This window comes from Orbicella franksi, chromosome 6 (genome assembly GCF_964199315.1).
Source record: "Orbicella franksi chromosome 6, jaOrbFran1.1, whole genome shotgun sequence".
Classification (NCBI taxonomy): Eukaryota; Metazoa; Cnidaria; class Anthozoa; order Scleractinia; family Merulinidae; genus Orbicella; species Orbicella franksi.
The window spans coordinates 24,839,525-24,856,850 of NC_138150.1; the positions used below are offsets into that span (position 1 = coordinate 24,839,525).

The window sequence follows — 17,326 nt, forward strand, 5'->3', positions numbered from 1 at the left end:
TTACTGTTTATGGATGTTTAGTTTTCTTGCTTTCCATAACTACATCCCGGAGTTTAAGATTAACTCTACAGTTTTTTTCACCAATTTCTTTGTGCTCTCTTTAAAAAAACGTAAGATTGGGGCAGTATAAGAGCTGGAAAATGCTTTCACCTCGAGTGACACAAGCACTAGCTAATGCCAAGTTTTTTCCATTATAATATCAACCTTTCACTTTACATTTTAAATTTACTTGTAATTTAGCTTAACGGTCACCTGGAATTTGCAATGTAAGAAGTGAAGCGTTACACAACTGCAAACTTTCTCTGCTAAAGAAGAATGTTGTCACGGTACAAGTGTAAAAGTTTATTAGCCGGCCTTAAATTCAATATCAAATCCGACTTTGCTCAATGAAGTTCTCTTCACTGTAACGCCCCTGCTAATAACCTTGTGATAAACCAGGGACCCAACGATATTCCTTCAGCGCGATTCAACGTTAACTAACGCTAAAAAACAGTGTAAACGGTATATTAATCAAAAAAGAAAGTAAGAAAAGCAGCTGGAAACAATTGGTGGTTAAAACCCTGTAGTCAATAGGATATTCGCCTGTAAAGGCCTGTCCAAACGGAAAATGTTTGGCGACCAAACATCATCAAACATTGTTTGGTGATCAAACATGCTGATGTTGAAGTGAGTGGCCAAACGGTTAAAACATGTTTGATGAAACACAGATCAAACTCCACACGCAAAAAACTATGGGCCACAAATTACCCAGCGTACCTTACTCAGCGCGAGATTTCAATATGGCGGAACGTGAGACTTAGCAGGTTGGGATTCAAAGGTTCAAATTAAAGAAGAGTATAGCGGCTATAATCCTTCTTGAAATATTAGAGGAGGATGCAAAAAGAGAAAGTAGACAAGGGAAGGCCAGGGGCTGGATAAGGAGAAGAGAACAGAAAGGATACTTCTGTAATGTCATACAGGAACTGATGATCGAAGATACTCCAGGTTACCGCGAAATGATGTGAATGATTCATGACGATTTTCTCGAGATACTGCGGCTTATTTAACCTGACATAACCCCTCGTCAGGTAACTGGTGGTCACAAGGATATTAGTGCTGCTGAGCGACTGACACTGACAGTACGATTTCTTGCCACTGGCGAGACTTACAGATCCTTGAGCTTCCAGTTCCGAATCTCGAAGTCGGCAATTTCTTACATTGTCAACGAGGTGTGTGTCTCAGCCCAATGATCTTGTATTTTATGTCCGCTATGGGAATGTCAAGTTCTTCTTACATCTCTCGTATACTTGATCTCGCTTATCTTTTAAGTGATATTCCTTTGAAAATACATCCCATAGGCATACATTTTGTTCCAATAGATCGATCGAAAGATCCGTTTCTTCGTCATTCATTTTCCTTGCCTTTCCTTTCCTTTACTTTCGTTTTCGACTCGGCGTTTCTTCGGTAAATATCTCCTCATTTTCAACAACGTGCACCAAAGCTTCTTCTTCGTTCGCCATTTTTAAAATACTGAACAAACGAGTACGCAAACAAGACGCGGTATCTATGGATACAAGCCACTGAACAAGCGTGGTACGCGTGCGCGCGCCAAACATGTTTGATACGGCTGTCCAAACGAACAAAACATCGCCCATCAAACACGAGAACAAACGAAATGTTTTAAGTTGTTTGATCGAATGTTCGATGGCCTTCAAATTTTATCAAACACGACCAAACACGATCAAACACGATCAAACAGCACCAAACAAGGTGGCCAAACGGTAAAATGTTTGGTGACCAGACAATGTTTGATGGTGTTTGGTCGCCAAACATTTCCCGTTTGGACAGGCCTTAATAGTTTCGTATTTTCGTGGGATATGTCTGTTCTTAAGTCTGAGGCCTGGCAAGGATGCCGCGAATTAAGGGCAGCTGCCGACGAATTTTACCGGCTGAAATTTCACACGAAAATATGGAGTTTTCAAGGCCAGAAAAGCCATCTGGGATTGTTAACGAGTCGGCTGACCCTGTCCACACTAATACCGTTGTCAGCGAAAAATGTAGACATCCGAAAACGGTGTCCACAGTCAGGAGACAGTTTAAAACGGAACTCTATCTTATTAAAGGCGACAGCGAAAACCGAGGTGTGTGAGTATCAGTTTTTTTGAGCAGTTTCAGGCGGATGGCGAAAACGCTGCGGAAACGGTGTTGTGGACATGAAGTGTTTGAATAGTTTTCGTAAATGCATCATTTCTAGAATGTATTAGGGTGGACGGTTCCTCATTTTCAATTCTCCTTAGCGTACGCGTTCGCCTTAGCAACATTGCCTCTCAGTGCCAGGAGGGTTATAATAAAATCGCGTCATGGAATGATTTCAAACTTACATCGCTCTACATCTCGGTCAGGACATAAACTACTCGTTCACCACAAACAGCTGACATCCTTGTCCTCTGAACAGTTATTCTCCAAAATTATGTGTGTAGGAACATTGCTGCTGTTTTAAATTCAGCCCGAAGACAAAAATCAAAGGTGACAGGAGCCCATCTAAAAGTGATTATTCGAACTTGGGTCTCAATAATTCGTCCACGTATGTATATACGACCACGGAATTTCCCGTCAAGGCACACACAAGACTAGCTGCATAATGTTCATAAAACGTTGCTGTATTATATTATGTTTTGCTTTACTTATTTAATTTTTAATGTGAGAAAGTGGAGTTTAGGGGGACGGGGGTTGGCTAAGGCTCCCCTAGCCCCTTCCCCCCCCCCCTACGCGGTCCCTGATGTTGTAGCATACGAAACGTCAAGCACAAAACCATAATTTTTACGACATGCGTTGTTTTGTCATGTTTGTCACCGCACTGTGTCTTACATATCGTTGATTTTTAATTTTGGGCTGCCTATTGTTTCAGTTATTTTCTAGAAAAAATTAACTAAACGAAAGAAACCGCAGTTAGTTCTAAAGGGAAAAGAAAATAGCCAATATTAAGCTCTTTACAGGATTACGAGAGCCTAGAGTGATGGAAATTTAATATCGCAGGGAACTGTATTTGTGTGAAGTTTCATCGGCTTGCGAATGAAAGTAAAACAAGACAATATAACGCTGTTACCATCCACCATAACTGTTTTTGCATGTTTAATTCATGACAGACAGTAGAGTTACATGAAATGATAAATTGTTATGATAAGAGCAAATATATCGACAAAAAAGATCATAAAACATCAAAAAGCATTTTATTTTACCTTTTATTTTATTATAGACATGAACATAGGCATTGTTTATTTAACTTGATCGTACACTTAATTATGGTAATGGTGCGTACCATAGACTTGATAAGCAGAGTCTACAGGATGCACCAGTTTACAGGTTCGCCAAGAAAACAAAATAAGAAAGTAAAAATGTACATTTAGGAATAAATATTAAACTAAACTAACAGAGATTACATAACTAGCTACTATAAAATATCTAAAAATGTATAAGAATATAAAATGTATATAAACTGTACAGACAAAAACTGTTTACAAGTAAAAGATATGAAAAGGAAAAATTGTTAACATTAGTTCACATACATATGGCAGCTGATGTGCACGTCATTTAATGCAGTTCTAAACGCTTTATAGCTGGTCGAGGATCTGCTCAAGTCCGGGAGACTGTTCCATAATTTGCATCCAAAATATCGCCGTTATTTAAGGCCGTAGTTAGTGGTGCACACCTTAAGGATATTAATAATGGTAATTGAACTGAGTGGAGTGCAATTTGGTCTGAAATCATACGCGTGATTTCAAAATCGAACGAGCGCGCAGCGCGAGTTCGATTTGAAATCACAAGTATGATTTCAGACCAAAATTGCACGACACGAAGTTCAGTTGCCACTTTATTGGATCCATTTTGAAATCGCACAGTTTTATCGCCTTAAGTTTTAGATTTTTGGTGTATTTTTCCAGTAGCCGGTTTGTTAAAAAAAAAAGCGGAACCGGAAACGCCTTTACGTCTCATTTAGTATGCAAAACGATGTCATGTGACGAAAACTCATCCGAGCATGACAAAAAAACAAGCGGTTTTGAAGAAAGAAAGAAAACAGTCTACTTCAGGTATAAAAGTTCAATTCTCGTCGCTTGAATCAATGATGGTAGGTCTTACTTTCTTCTGTGGTTGAGGCTGAGACTTTTCATTGTCTTTGGAGAAGGAATTTGAAGGTGCATCCTGCGTAATTCTGCGATGGATTTCTTTTGAGTTGTGAAACTAGAGTGCACGATGCCCAGTGGATGGTACGTTTTTTTTTCTTTCATACCGTTTAATGGCATGATTTTAAGGGAGTCCAGCTCGTTATCATCTCCGTTTCTTTTTGTAACCTCGGCGAAGGACTCAATAGACCTCTTTAGACTGTTACGTCATAGGGTGAGCACGTGACTTACATTGGGTAAACAAACATTCGTGTTTGCAAAGGAATTGCAGTGAGAGACCGCGGAGTTAGGATACGTTCTCTTCTTTCGACGTAATTTCGCTTGTTTTCGTTCAAAATGGTGCACGACTGTTGTGCTTATGATTGCTACAACAACTCAACTATGGAAGAGCTATCTTGGCCTGGATTCCCAGAGGACAAGAAACTCTTCAAGGTGAACACGTGTAACCTGATCGCTCGATCGCGTAAATTTGTCTTATGTGTGGACCTGTAATTTAATCTATTTACCTTGTAGGTTTGGATCTCTAGGATAAAAAGGGAGACGGAGAAAAATTTGGCGGTCACGAAATATTCAAAACTTTGTTCAGATCACTTCCGAGAGGAAGATTTCGTAAACCCTTACGCCAATAAAAGGTATCTGAGAGCCGGCGCTTGTCCATCAATTTTTAGGTGGACTAAACAAACACCTGAAAAACGAAGAAAGATCGAGGAGGTGAATCTTTTGCTAGAATCGGAATTAACGGAAACGGCATACGAGGGTGAAGGAGAATACGACAAAACTGGTAGGGAGAACTTTGTCTCGCGTTCCATTCAATCAAGCATTGAGATACCTTGCGAGCATAGGTTCTCGGTGAGTGTTTTGAGAGATCTAGTGCACAGAAGAGGTAATGAAAAGAAATATTTTAGCCATTTAACTGGGTTTTCCAGTTATAAAAATTTCGAAGGGTACTTGAGTTTGTTCTCCCTGGTGGTCATCGAAAGAACATCACATACTGGAACACGAAGGCGAGCAAAGAGCGCAAAATTGGTACGTCGTTGTTATTCGACTCTGATCAAGAATCACAAAGTGATGATGATGGGAGCTCGGAACCAGAAGCTGATCCTGGTTCTTCAAGAGATCATGTTCTGTCAGTGGAAGACGAGTTTTTACTAGTTATGATGAAGCTTCGTTTAGGCCTAACCAATCTTGACTTAGCAATGAGATTTAATGTCACAGAAGCAACAATATCAAGTACATTTATTACATGGCTAAATTATACAACTTGGCACCCTGAAGATCTGGCCTCACAGGAAAGTCATCCAAGAAAACGTTCGAGGAAGATTATCCCAATAACATTATTAAAATTGACTGCACTGAATTAAAAATTCAGTGTCCGTCCTCCCTTGTTATTCAGTCCCAGAGTTATTCAAAATCCCTGGTAGGAGTCGATTCCATGGGAGGCTTTATGTTTTTCTCACAGGTATACACAGGGTCCATATCCGACAAACAGATAGTTTTCAGGAGCGGATTTCTCGATTTACTGTCAAGAAAAAAGGAAGTATCAGAAATCTTGGAAGGTGACAGCATAATAGCTGACAAGGGATTTGACATAGGAGGAGACTTACAGAAAATCGGACTTCAACTCAACATTCCTCCAGTTTTAAAAGAAAAACCTCAATTTAATGAAAATGAAGTCATAAGAACACAAACAATTGCTAAACACAGGATTCACGGTGAAAGAGCCATTCGGAAGGTCAGGCGTTTTCTTACTTTCAACAGTAGACTCCCAATCAGCTCACTGGGAACCATAAATCAACTTTGGACAGTGTGCTGTTTGCTCTCAAACTTTATGGATCCTATTTTAGCTGAGGAAGTCAAAGACTAACTTAAAAATCAAGATCTACTTGCAAAACAAAACAGTGACAGAAACGTGAGATACATTAAATACCCTGTACCTAATGCTACCAGAGAAAGTTAAGTAATGCACTTGTTTGTAACAATAACAAATACACTTGTTTTCCTTGCTTTTCCATTCAAAGGAGCCTCAATTGGTACATTAATGTTGATGCAGTATTAACAGTTACTACTCTCAATGGGATACACTGTAGATGTGGCAAAGTGACTGTTCACACGGATTAACAGATGTTGCCCTCTCTTTGCTCAAGAATGGAATACAATGCTTAAAATAAAACATGGTTAATTTAGGTAACAGTGTATTGTTCCAATAGGTAGGATCAAAGTTAATACGTTGTACAAAAAGACTACCTGATCCTGATAGATATATTACAAAGTCACACCAAGGTAAGCCACTAAGGGCAAGTTGTCCCTGGATTTGTGCATAATAACCCTGTTTATCATCAGTTGTAAGCTTTGGGACTCCATCAACCATACTGCAGGGGAAGTTTCCATCCTCGCATGCTGCTTAATTCCATGGTGTGATTCCTCCAAGTGTAGGGACACTTGATTTCTAGTAATCCAAAGGGACGGTCAGAAGTTGGGTCAAACACCTTACCATCTGGGGTAGCACCAAGGTAGGGGTGGGTGGGGTTAACAACAAGACCACTGTCATATACTGTAAAGTTCTTATCCAAGTGTTTCTGCATTTTTCTTGCATAGTGAGATCTAGCTACTTTTTCATTTTGTTTTCCATGACGAATTGATGCTACATTTGAAAGATCCTTTGCTTCAAAAATACTTTTAAGAAATGGCTCTGTAGGCTTTTTTTTCTATGAAGTACTTTCCCAAAATTTGAAGCTGTTAGTCGAAGTTTACGTTCTTCAAACCATGTGGGCCCCTGAACTTGACTAACAGTGTTGTGTAGCTGTTGAACATTCCTGATCACTGATCAGGTATGAAAAAGGGGAATGTTTTTCTTCGTTTGAAAGATAATGACACATTTCCATCACATCTTGCTGCTTTCACCCATTTAACTTGAGATGTTTACCCCTTGCATTATAAAGTTTACAAGTTACTGGAGCCAGTTTTCGCTTGCCACCTTGGTAAGATGAGGCTTTGACAAAGGTACATTTCATTAATGGTTCTGGTTCAATACTGGCACCTCGTGGCTTGTGCCACTGCTGCGGCACACTTGTACAGGCAAGTTTGATCTGCTGGGATCTCCGTGATCCCCAACATACTCCAATGATTTAGCCGGTACAACAAGGCAAAAACATGGTTACAGTGGCCTCCAACCCTGCAATTAAGTCATTTGTATTTTGTCACATTGCAACTCATCAATACAATACATTTACATACACATGGAAATATGATTAAAATTTAACTCTCTATTAGTAATTGCACACTGTAAACAATGCAAAAATATTGATTTCCATACATTATTGAAACGTGGTTGTATATGTTGCAGGTTAAATGGGTTCTCGGGGTACATCTGTTTCCAACCTAAGCTGATTTGTTTCAACCTGAACATAAGTTATCAACAATTTATTGGACTTCAAAATAATTCAGATTATTGCTAAAATTGCTATCTACAGGTTAAAGCAGATTAATGTAGGTTGGAAACAGATTTTACCAAAAAAAACATTTCACCTGCTAACATGCACACTGACCATTGGATTTAATGAAAGCATAATTGGAGCTTTCAAAATCTGGATAAAATTTAATGAAAATTTTACCGCATCCAAAACAAAACACAAATCTTTGTATTTTTGATAAAAAAATTCCGGCAGGTTCAAAAAGCCCAGTTAACTATCGTCGGTTTTAAATCGACGAAACACTTTTCGGCTTAGTATTCGATGTGTACGTGTGACCTGTAATCCTGAGCTGTGGAATGTGACCTAAAGTCACGGCCTACACCAGCATGATAATTATATTGTAATTGTGGTGGAACTTCGAGTAATATTTACCCCGCTTTGCATGAGCATTCTGCTTCTTCCACATTTCCTTTATCTTCTCTGTCTGCAGCAATCTTCAATTTTACGGTATGAGGAGCTTCGCTCTTCTTCTGGCTTCAGAAACAACGGCCTTTGACATAACAAGTCCTCGATCGACTGTCTTCTTCTTTCACGAATACATCATGAATGTAATTTTCTGTAAAGAATTTATAACCTTTTTCTCCAATTTCCTTTTTTCCACATCCTTTTAGATGATTTACTATTGTAATCGCGGACACTTTAGCGAGATTTCGCAACGATTTTGTCCACGCTACCACAGAAAATTCACTAGCGCCCGCCATCTTGAATGTTTTGTTTACCCAATGTAGACCACGTGACCGCGAAGCTAAATAGGTCTATACTCAGGACCCTGTCAAGTTCTTGCGGCGCCATTTGTTTCAAGATATTTCCAAGATGGCGGGACTAGCACAAGCTTCGTAAGACCTTCATTCATTCACTGTTTTGTGGAGCGGGGCGTATTTTGACTATGTTTATTCACAGCGACAGAGTTGAGCTCTTTTGTTGCTTCGTTTGAAACTACCGGAAACATGGAAACATCTCCCTTCTTGAGATGGCTCTCAATTTGTTGTTGTGTGGTTTTCGTTTGTTTATGTTTTACTGGACTCGGTATCATACGGATTTTGAGCAGATGTTGAAGAAAAATCGCCAAAATATTCGTCAAAATGGACACTGAAAGTTGGGAACTTCCATTAAAGTAGGTGTTCAACCTGAAGGAGCTCATGATGGTCATTTAGAAACTGTTATTAACTGTTATTAGTTTTGGCAATAGTAGTTGCTAAATTCTCCACACAATGGCTTTTTGCCTTTCATTTTCCCGAAATTTTATTGTTTACTTTAAACTAATATTGAAATCTGATTTGTTGTTTTGTTTTACTGTCCCATTCTCATTGGCTGAGAAAAAGATGCGATTTAGAGCAAAAAATAGTGCGATTCGTGAATAAATCGCACCATTGAGAGCCAATCAGATTGCAAGGATAACCAGTGATTTCAAAATGGATTTAATAAAGAATTAATGTTATTACCTCTCAAGTTATAAGACGAATTCCTAAGTTGTATTAAGTCACGCAAGCAGGCGGGCTAGGACCGTTGATTGTTCTAAAAATCGAGGCAGCGATGTTGCGAGCTTGCAGCTCAGCTAACGTTGGTTTATTTAGAGTTGTTAGCAAATCCCTCTAGGATGAAGATTTAATTTGTCCATAAAACAATTATGTTTTGTTTTATTTTATTGTTAAGCTACACGTCGTTTATTGGATTTTCGATCGGATTTTCATTTTCTATTTGCTAACGATGGTGTTATTTCTCGTGTTTATAGACGTTCTATGGAAGCTGCTAACTGTCTAAAAGGTCCTTAAACGCAAAACAAAATCACCGATCGCAAAACTTTATTTAACTTAAATTTTTTATTTTTGTATATATCGAAGATTAGATGAATACGTTGGTCAAGCTATAAGTAATCGGTGGACCAGGATCTTAACGAACAAAGACTTTCCAGAAATCACCAGAAGACACTCCAACGAGATAGTCGTCACATTCCCATCTTGAGCCATCTGGAGTCAGCAGCCAGTGATATAAAAATCCTGCAAAACCCGCATGGTCGTACAATCTATCTTGATCTACAGCATGCCCCCATTTGCCAATGTTCCAGCTCGTACCATCATATCCCCACCGACCGCAAACTCCTGCTAACTCCGAGTTGTCATTCACCATTCTAACAAACGAGCCACAGGCATCAGGCTGGTCATCCGTCTGACCGCTGAAGTACTGGACTACAGCTTCACCAATGCTGTTAGCGACCGTGGTCACGTGGAACGTACGTCCCTGTTGTTTACTGCAGTGGAATCTCAGTTGAGTGAAAGGCAGGTGCGTTCTGAGCTCATTCATGGCACCCTTTGTCAGAAATGTCTGGTTGTTATGGTAACTGCTGATTCCGCGGTATGACGTCTGTACTGACATTTGCGGGGACGAAGGACTGTCAATGACAACGTTGGAGACAAGAAGCCAACCTCCTTAAATAAAACAAAGTTCAGTGGTCACGTAAATAAATAAAAGCAATTACTATATATTCGCTTTTATCAAGAAAAGGAAAAAGCAACCAAAAGATTAGTAGGTGGAAATGCTCTAAAATTGCTGCACAATAGAGTTCATATTTGTCGTGACGTTTTGATCCTTAATTACATCAAACAATAAAGCGTTGACCGTGAAAATTTTGCAAAACTTTCACAGCATGTTAATTGTTCCTTCTGCAACGGACAAATGAGATCTTAACGGGAATATTTTTGAAAGAGGAAAACATCCAGTCATTGAACGCCCGTTGGCTAGTTTTTATGGTCAATAAGAGCACAGACAGATACACGACGCTATCAAGAGTGGATCTTGACAATTTTACCAAACTTTCACAGCTTGTTTAATGCTGTCATTTCTTGATTATAACCGACAAATTGCATCTAAACGGGAGCTTAGTTTAAGATGACGTTTTCTTCAGATTGAACTGAACTGTAAGACCGCAAAAAAAACATGTATTTTGACGCGGACCTCGACGAGTGGAATATTTCAGTATTTTGTTGTATTCTGAGAACTGATCTGATGCGAGTGGACTGGACTCGGCGATAATTCAGCGGGTTTTCAAGAATTTCCAAATGGAAGTTTAGTTAAAAATTTCCATTTCTGAAATTTAGTTCGACTTATTGTATGTTTAAAGTTTATCGACGTCTCGCGGGGTTTCGGAATCATTTTGGCTAAACGAAATTCAGGTTCTCTTGCACTTTAACCTAGTGTTTCTCTTGTCTTTTTTCCCCTTTTTTTATCTCAGTTTGTCCATCGTTATCTTTCTCGAAAAAGCCTCGTGGATCCGCAGATACTTTGACAATGTTACGACGCAATTTATCAGCAACGAATGGACAGACGAATAAAAAGCTGGTCTCATTTTGTTAAGTACAGCGGGAAGCTGTGGAGGCTTTGTGCACTCCTTCCTGGGATTTTAGAAAGTTTCCCTTTTATATCATTATATCGATATCCTTAACTTACCTCCGTCAGTTGTCATGTCACAGTAAACCTTGAAAGGGTTTCCACTCTTCTCAGGGTCTATCCAGTACCCGCCGTCTCCTTTGGAGTCTCCTGAGTCCCGGATGTCCTTACAGGAATAAGCAGGCTGATTGGAATACAAACCTTTTATAGCTGCAAAAAAAACAAAACAAAAAAAAAACAAAACATGTTTTAAATGAGACTCTTCACGCTTTTTTGAAGCAGAAGGGAAATCATTCTAAAAGTCTACCAACATCACTAAATTTACTCTAAAACAATAATCTCCTTACAAGCATTGCGCAGTACGCGGGCACCTTTTGAAGCAAACTGCTTTACCAAATTATACAAAATATCGTTGCAAGTCAAATTTTCAACACTCACTTTTTTCACATTGTTTCCCCTTGTATCCTGGATGACACTTTCCACTCTTTGTTTGTTTGTTCTGCTCACGGGAAACATCGATGTAGGAGGCCTGTGTTGGGTGAAGATATGAAAGAAACCAGGTCGTTAAATTAAGTAGTTACCACAAGGTTTATTAACGTAATTAACGTAATTTATTAACGGATCAAGTTAACTAAACTAGGTTATGTGAATATACGGTAGTTCAGTTTCAACTAATTCAACTGACCTGAACAGAGCCATAGTATGTAGATCCTTTCCTCCATTTAAAATCTCCTGGCTTCATCTGTCTGGTTTTGTTGTTTAGCTCACAAATGCGTCGTTGTGCATTGTTGCCATCTGGATGAACATTAACCGACTTGCAACTTTTATTTTCGATGCATTTAAGCTGACATTCAAACTCATCAACAACAGTAACCGTGTCCATGGCATGACCAAGTAAGACATGGTCTGAAAGCAGAAAGAAAATGAATATTTTGTCAAAGTCAGCGTATAGTGTCGTGTCGAAGGAAAAGAGAACGAGTCAGTTTAGAGTGGACATTTCGCCGAGTAAAATAAAAATATATGAAAAGGGCTGTTAAAACTATTTACACCTAACGTTTTCGATCATTGAGATCATCACCAGCTAGGGTATCAGCTCTGCAAAAATCTGGGTGTTTTTATAATTTAGCCTTAAAGATTGCGTAATACCATTGCCATAGGTAGCGATGTGAGTTGATTCTTTGTTTTATCCAAGAGTGAACTGTATCTTCACAGACAAGTTTTAAAACTTCAACTCGCATTGTTCCTCGGTGATATTGGGGTTACGAAATCTTCTTTTAATCCTAAGTTTTTTGTAGAACTGACTCTCAATGATCGAAAACGTTTAGTGTAACTAGTTTAACATCTTTTCACTAAAGACTTAAATGTGTTAACTTGCCAACTGGAGTTTCAAAAACGCTTCCACAAAAGTCTGTGTTTGCCGCCACAAATAAGATCGAAAAGACAATGCTGATAGCCGCAATGGCCAACTGAGTCAGGGACAAACTAGCCATCGATTTCTGTAAGATTTGTTGTATGGCTCGTTGTTCTGTAACGAGTGCGGCTTCTTCCCCCCGGTATTTGTCTGATCCCGGACTGACTTGTAACCAAAACATAGACTACGAGTAGTCCCTCTTTCGCTTAGTCCGTCGTGCGTGACGCAATTTTTTTCCCGAGAAAAAAATGGCCGCGCGAAATCCTGGGGGCTAGGAGCGGGCGAAAGGAGGGACTACCGCCTAAGCCCAAGAGTTTGCCCTTTCACGGCCGAGTGATTTTTCGGTGTAGGATTTCTCATCTTGACGTCCTGTTATTATCGCCTGTTATCAATAGCCCCAGGAGATCTGAATAAAATTGCTCTACCCTACTCTTCAAGTAGCCAGGCAAAAACATATGCCGTGAGAAGTATATCTTCGTTCAGTGTTCGTTCAGCGAAACTGCCAAAGAAGTTTAAAAAAGAAGACGGCGAAAGAGGCCTCTTGTAACGATTTTCGCTGCGTCTAAAAGTTATTGCGAAAATTTCAACAAAGTTTCAACCGAGAATTTACACGATACATTATATATTATACATAGGAGATCATCCAACTGCGGTGAAATGTTTGCCGATAGCAGCGGAAAATTTCAGGTGAATGTCCGGTTTCAAGTGAGAGTCCAGTTCAATCTTTCAAATGGACGGCAGAAAAAGGCCACGCTCAGTGAATTTATAGTCGCTGACTTAGACGATGTTGTTGAGCAGCGAAATCACTAACACGCTCGCAGTCGGGTTGGAGGCAGAAAGCTTTCCCAAACAAAACACTGGATAAATTTAAATCTTTCCAAAGCCTGTTGGCAGATTCGCAAGAACATCACGGCTTGCGAAGCTCGATTCCAACGCTTCGCTTTGCTCTGGTACCGCTTCGATTTGCTCCGGTTCCAAAACATTCCTGCAAGACGTCTCAGGTATCTCGAATGTTGACAAGACGTTGTCAACGCTCCTAACATAAGCCAATCATATTTTTGCGTTGTGAGAGCAACGCATGATTCAAACTCTTGGGCTTAGGCGGTAGTCCCTCCTTTCGCGCGCTCCTCGCCTCCAGGATTTCGCGCGGCCATTTTTTTCTCGCGGTTTTCTTTCGCGTCACGCACGACGGACTAAGCGAAAGAGGGACTACTCGTAGTCTACCAAAACAGGTCTTAAAGACTGTCAGTAATTCTATGCTCTTAATTTTTAATTAGTACTATAAAGTGCTATGGACAGTTAATGGAGTATGGCGCTCTTAAAATGAATGTTAATTTTATTTAATTACCAAAAGTGATTAACATAAAAGTTCTGTTATGATATCAATATCATCCTTCCTTGTATCAATGCATCGTTAACTTGACAGGAATGGATCGTAAACTAGGAAGATATACATTCTTGTTGAAGCGTTCTAAAATTCTCGGAATAAAATTTAAAAAAATGTAAGGATAAGTAAGAGGAGTTTACGTTAAAAGACACGGAACTTGCCTCCTTAATGGTTTGATGAACACATTAATCTTTAAAGACAAACATCTTCCATAATTTATAAGTGTTCTGAAATTCAATGGCCAAACTGGGTTAAACAGCTTTAGCTCTTGCCATTCTCGACGTAAAAAATGAATTGCGTCTCATCGGCACATAGGAATCAAAGGCCGATACCAGTAAACGTGGACGTTATGATCCAAAGACAGGATAAGGCCGTATATTAGTAACAAATAATAACATCTAATGCTATAGTCATAAATATCTTCACTACAGAGTAAGTCAGCTTGCCAACTCTACTTAACCTAGACTAATCCAGGCAAAGGGAAAGAAGGAACGGATACAAATCTCTTGTCATCTAGTTTAATCTTTGCGTGCCGTTTTTCTCCGTAGCTAGGCCGCTTTTTCGCTGACCCTCAACAAACCGAAATCCTGGGGAGGCTATGTACTACACTGCACTTGAAAAAAGAAGCCAGCACGACTGAGGTGCGACTTTGTTTTTGACTCAGACGAAAATTGTTACTGAGGCAATATTACAAAAAAAAACCACTTCTTTTATATCCATTTACTTACTTAACATATAGCCTTTAAAAGGAACCTAACATGAATAAATGAATGAATATATTTAAATTATTACCAAGGCAAGTGCTTTGGTTCACCTGTCATTGGTCTCCGCCCTAAACAAGACTTGCAAGTTGTTATGATTCAAAAACTAGACTTTCCTTAAAACATCCATTACTGGTGACCCACCCGGTAACTGTCATAAAGGTCCTCCTAGAGCAAGAAGAAAAGTAGAAAGTAGATACAGAGGACATAAACAACATATTGCATCTTAATTTATTTCAAACATTGCGAACTAATTGATAATAAGACTCATGTAAAAATTTTCATTAGAGAAACCGCACAAACAGAAACAATAGCGATTAAACAGAGAGCACCTGCTGATCCAACGCTAACTCACGGTCGATAATTAAAAAAAACAACAACAAAAATACGAGAAGAAGTTGTTAAACAATTTTTTAAAGGTGCAAGTTGCCCTGTCACTCATAACTCTCATACTACCAAGATACGTACCTATCGCTGACTATCTCGCGTTTTGAAGTTACACAAATGGGAATTGACTTCATATAAATTTTGTAATTCACTCCTCATTCGTAATTTATAGAAAAAGCCAACCTCAAGATATTTCAGGAGAAACATCATCAACTGGTTTGCTAATAAAATGGGAGTTTTTGTAGAAAGAAACGTATGAATCAAATAGATATAGCTTATTGATGTTTAATGTCTAATGAGGAAGCTTAACTAAGTTCCATGACGAAAGCCAACATTTCGCTGACACTGAGGCGCGAAATGTAAGTTTAGAACTCTGTCATTTGAAGCAAGTGGTTGTCTCAAAGGTTGTATAAATTATATATACTTCAAAATCTCATAAAACCAAACAATATCACATGAACAAGATAAGAGAAAACGTTCTGTGATGTTTTTTTTTCCACCAAATTTACATTGGGGTGCGAAGTGCAAATTCAAGGTGGCTCAAAACAGTTTCCAGCAGTTAGATTTTGACGGGTCATTATAACAACTCTTTATCCCTTGACGCTACAATCATGGTATGAAAAATCTGCCTAGTCATTAGTGAACACATTGTTATCATTTTCGTGACACAATAGGTTACCATAGCAACAGTATGACCTGTTAAAAACACCCTTAATTACAGCTTTGCGGGCTTATAATAGGCCAATTTCAATATATTAAAATTGTAACTTAGCTCCGAGGCTTAGGGGAATAACACAAGGTAATTGGTCGTAATTGAAACAAAAGAAATTAATTATTCATTCCTCATCCTCGATGTGATTTCTCTTGTTTTATAGAGTTAATCCACTGCACTCAAGACTTATATATAAAGCAATGGTACTCGCGATAGCTTTTTCACTGTCAAAACGGGAAAACAGTCGGGTTTTTCGCTTTCAACTGAGCTGTGTTGCTTTTTTAACCGTAAAAATGTTCACACGGAAATGTTTCCGTTTATAAATTAACGCCTAACAAAGAGGGGAAAACACTGCTACAGTTCAGTCCCACTTCAAATCACGAGATCTTCGTATCCAACTGTTATTTGGTTAAAACCGAAGATCGAAATAGTTACCTTTCTTTTAAAATTATGTGTGGCATCATTGTGGACCGTAGACGGAAGTGCAGGTGTCCTCACTACCCCTCCCCACTTCGGCTTAATTAAAGTCAATGTCGCTGCAAAAAGCAAATGCAAATTAAAAAAAACTGTTCGTATGGAATAAATTTTAAGGTCTAGTCAGAATTTATCAACTTCTGAAAATCACAATATGGATTGAGAGGCCGAAATGTTCACACTTAGGGGACCCTAAATGGTTATATTAACACACGCTATCACGAGGGATGTACGGGTCCGCAAATGATCCCAGGAACGCAAATGATCCCGGACCGCAAATGATCCCGGACCGCAAATGATCCCCAAATTGAACCGCAAATGATCGCGATAAAAAAATAAGGAATGGCGTGGATTTGTATCAGAAGAAGGTGAGAACATGTACAAAAATTATGAACTAAAAAACATGTTTTATCATTTTACAAAAAAAATATTCCACAGTTGCTGTTTTGTTCTTCGAAGGGTACAGATCGTTTCACTGTCACGCAATAAAAAAAAAAAAAAAAATTGAAAACCAACTAATGGAAAAAGCTAAGAAATTGTGATGTACGCTATAGAAGATAACAAAATAAGCCACTTCTCCAAGTTTTAGGCCTGTGCGTTTCCCCAAACTTCAGATATTCGTCGCAAATGTTTCCCAGAAAGTTACAGAGCCCAGTAAGAAAACACCATGTTGGTGTACATCCGTGGTACACCAATATGGCGGCCGAAATATAGTGTAAACATCTGGAACTTACTTTGGCTTTTTAGGTGACTGATTATCAATACTAAACAAACAAGCATTTACATAAGCACTTTTCCTAATACTCTAACTTCTAAAAAGGCTCAAAATCATGAGATAAGTATATATTTTTCAACAAACTCGATCGTAGCCTTGTGTCGCGCAACCTCCATAACCCTGAAATTCAAAATGCTCTGGTTTCCAAACGAAGCACGCTAATTGTAAACAGATATAAATATACCGCCTCTTATAGCTGATGAGGATAAAAACACGTCAGGTGGAGACGATCTATTGAATATGAAGTCTTAGAAAAACACATAATTGTAAACATTCTCCAAATCCCGGTGGCGATAGTATCAAACATCTATCAAACAGCTAATTGTCAAAACGAAGCGCAAGCCTTGGTCTTGCTTGGTCATGACGTTGGACTTCATAACTTAAACTATAGCTTCGAATTTTGGC

At 38.9% G+C, this 17,326-nt stretch overlaps 2 protein-coding genes across 2 annotated transcripts in view; both read right to left on the reverse strand.

Annotated features, from left to right (window-relative positions):
- The window catches only part of LOC145490693 (uncharacterized), a 94,765-nt gene that overhangs the window by 50,614 nt on the left and 26,825 nt on the right, over nt 1-17,326 (reverse strand). The gene's annotated exons all lie outside the window — the stretch shown is intronic.
- Nucleotides 9,490-11,932, reverse strand: LOC145489239 (uncharacterized). Its single transcript, XM_081468188.1, has 4 exons — nt 11,700-11,932; nt 11,453-11,543; nt 11,075-11,224; nt 9,490-10,056 (listed from the first exon to the last, which is right to left on the reverse strand). The coding sequence occupies exons 1-4, from the start codon at nt 11,895-11,897 to the stop codon at nt 9,521-9,523; spliced, it is 975 nt and encodes a 324-aa protein (XP_081324314.1). The 5' UTR covers nt 11,898-11,932; the 3' UTR covers nt 9,490-9,520.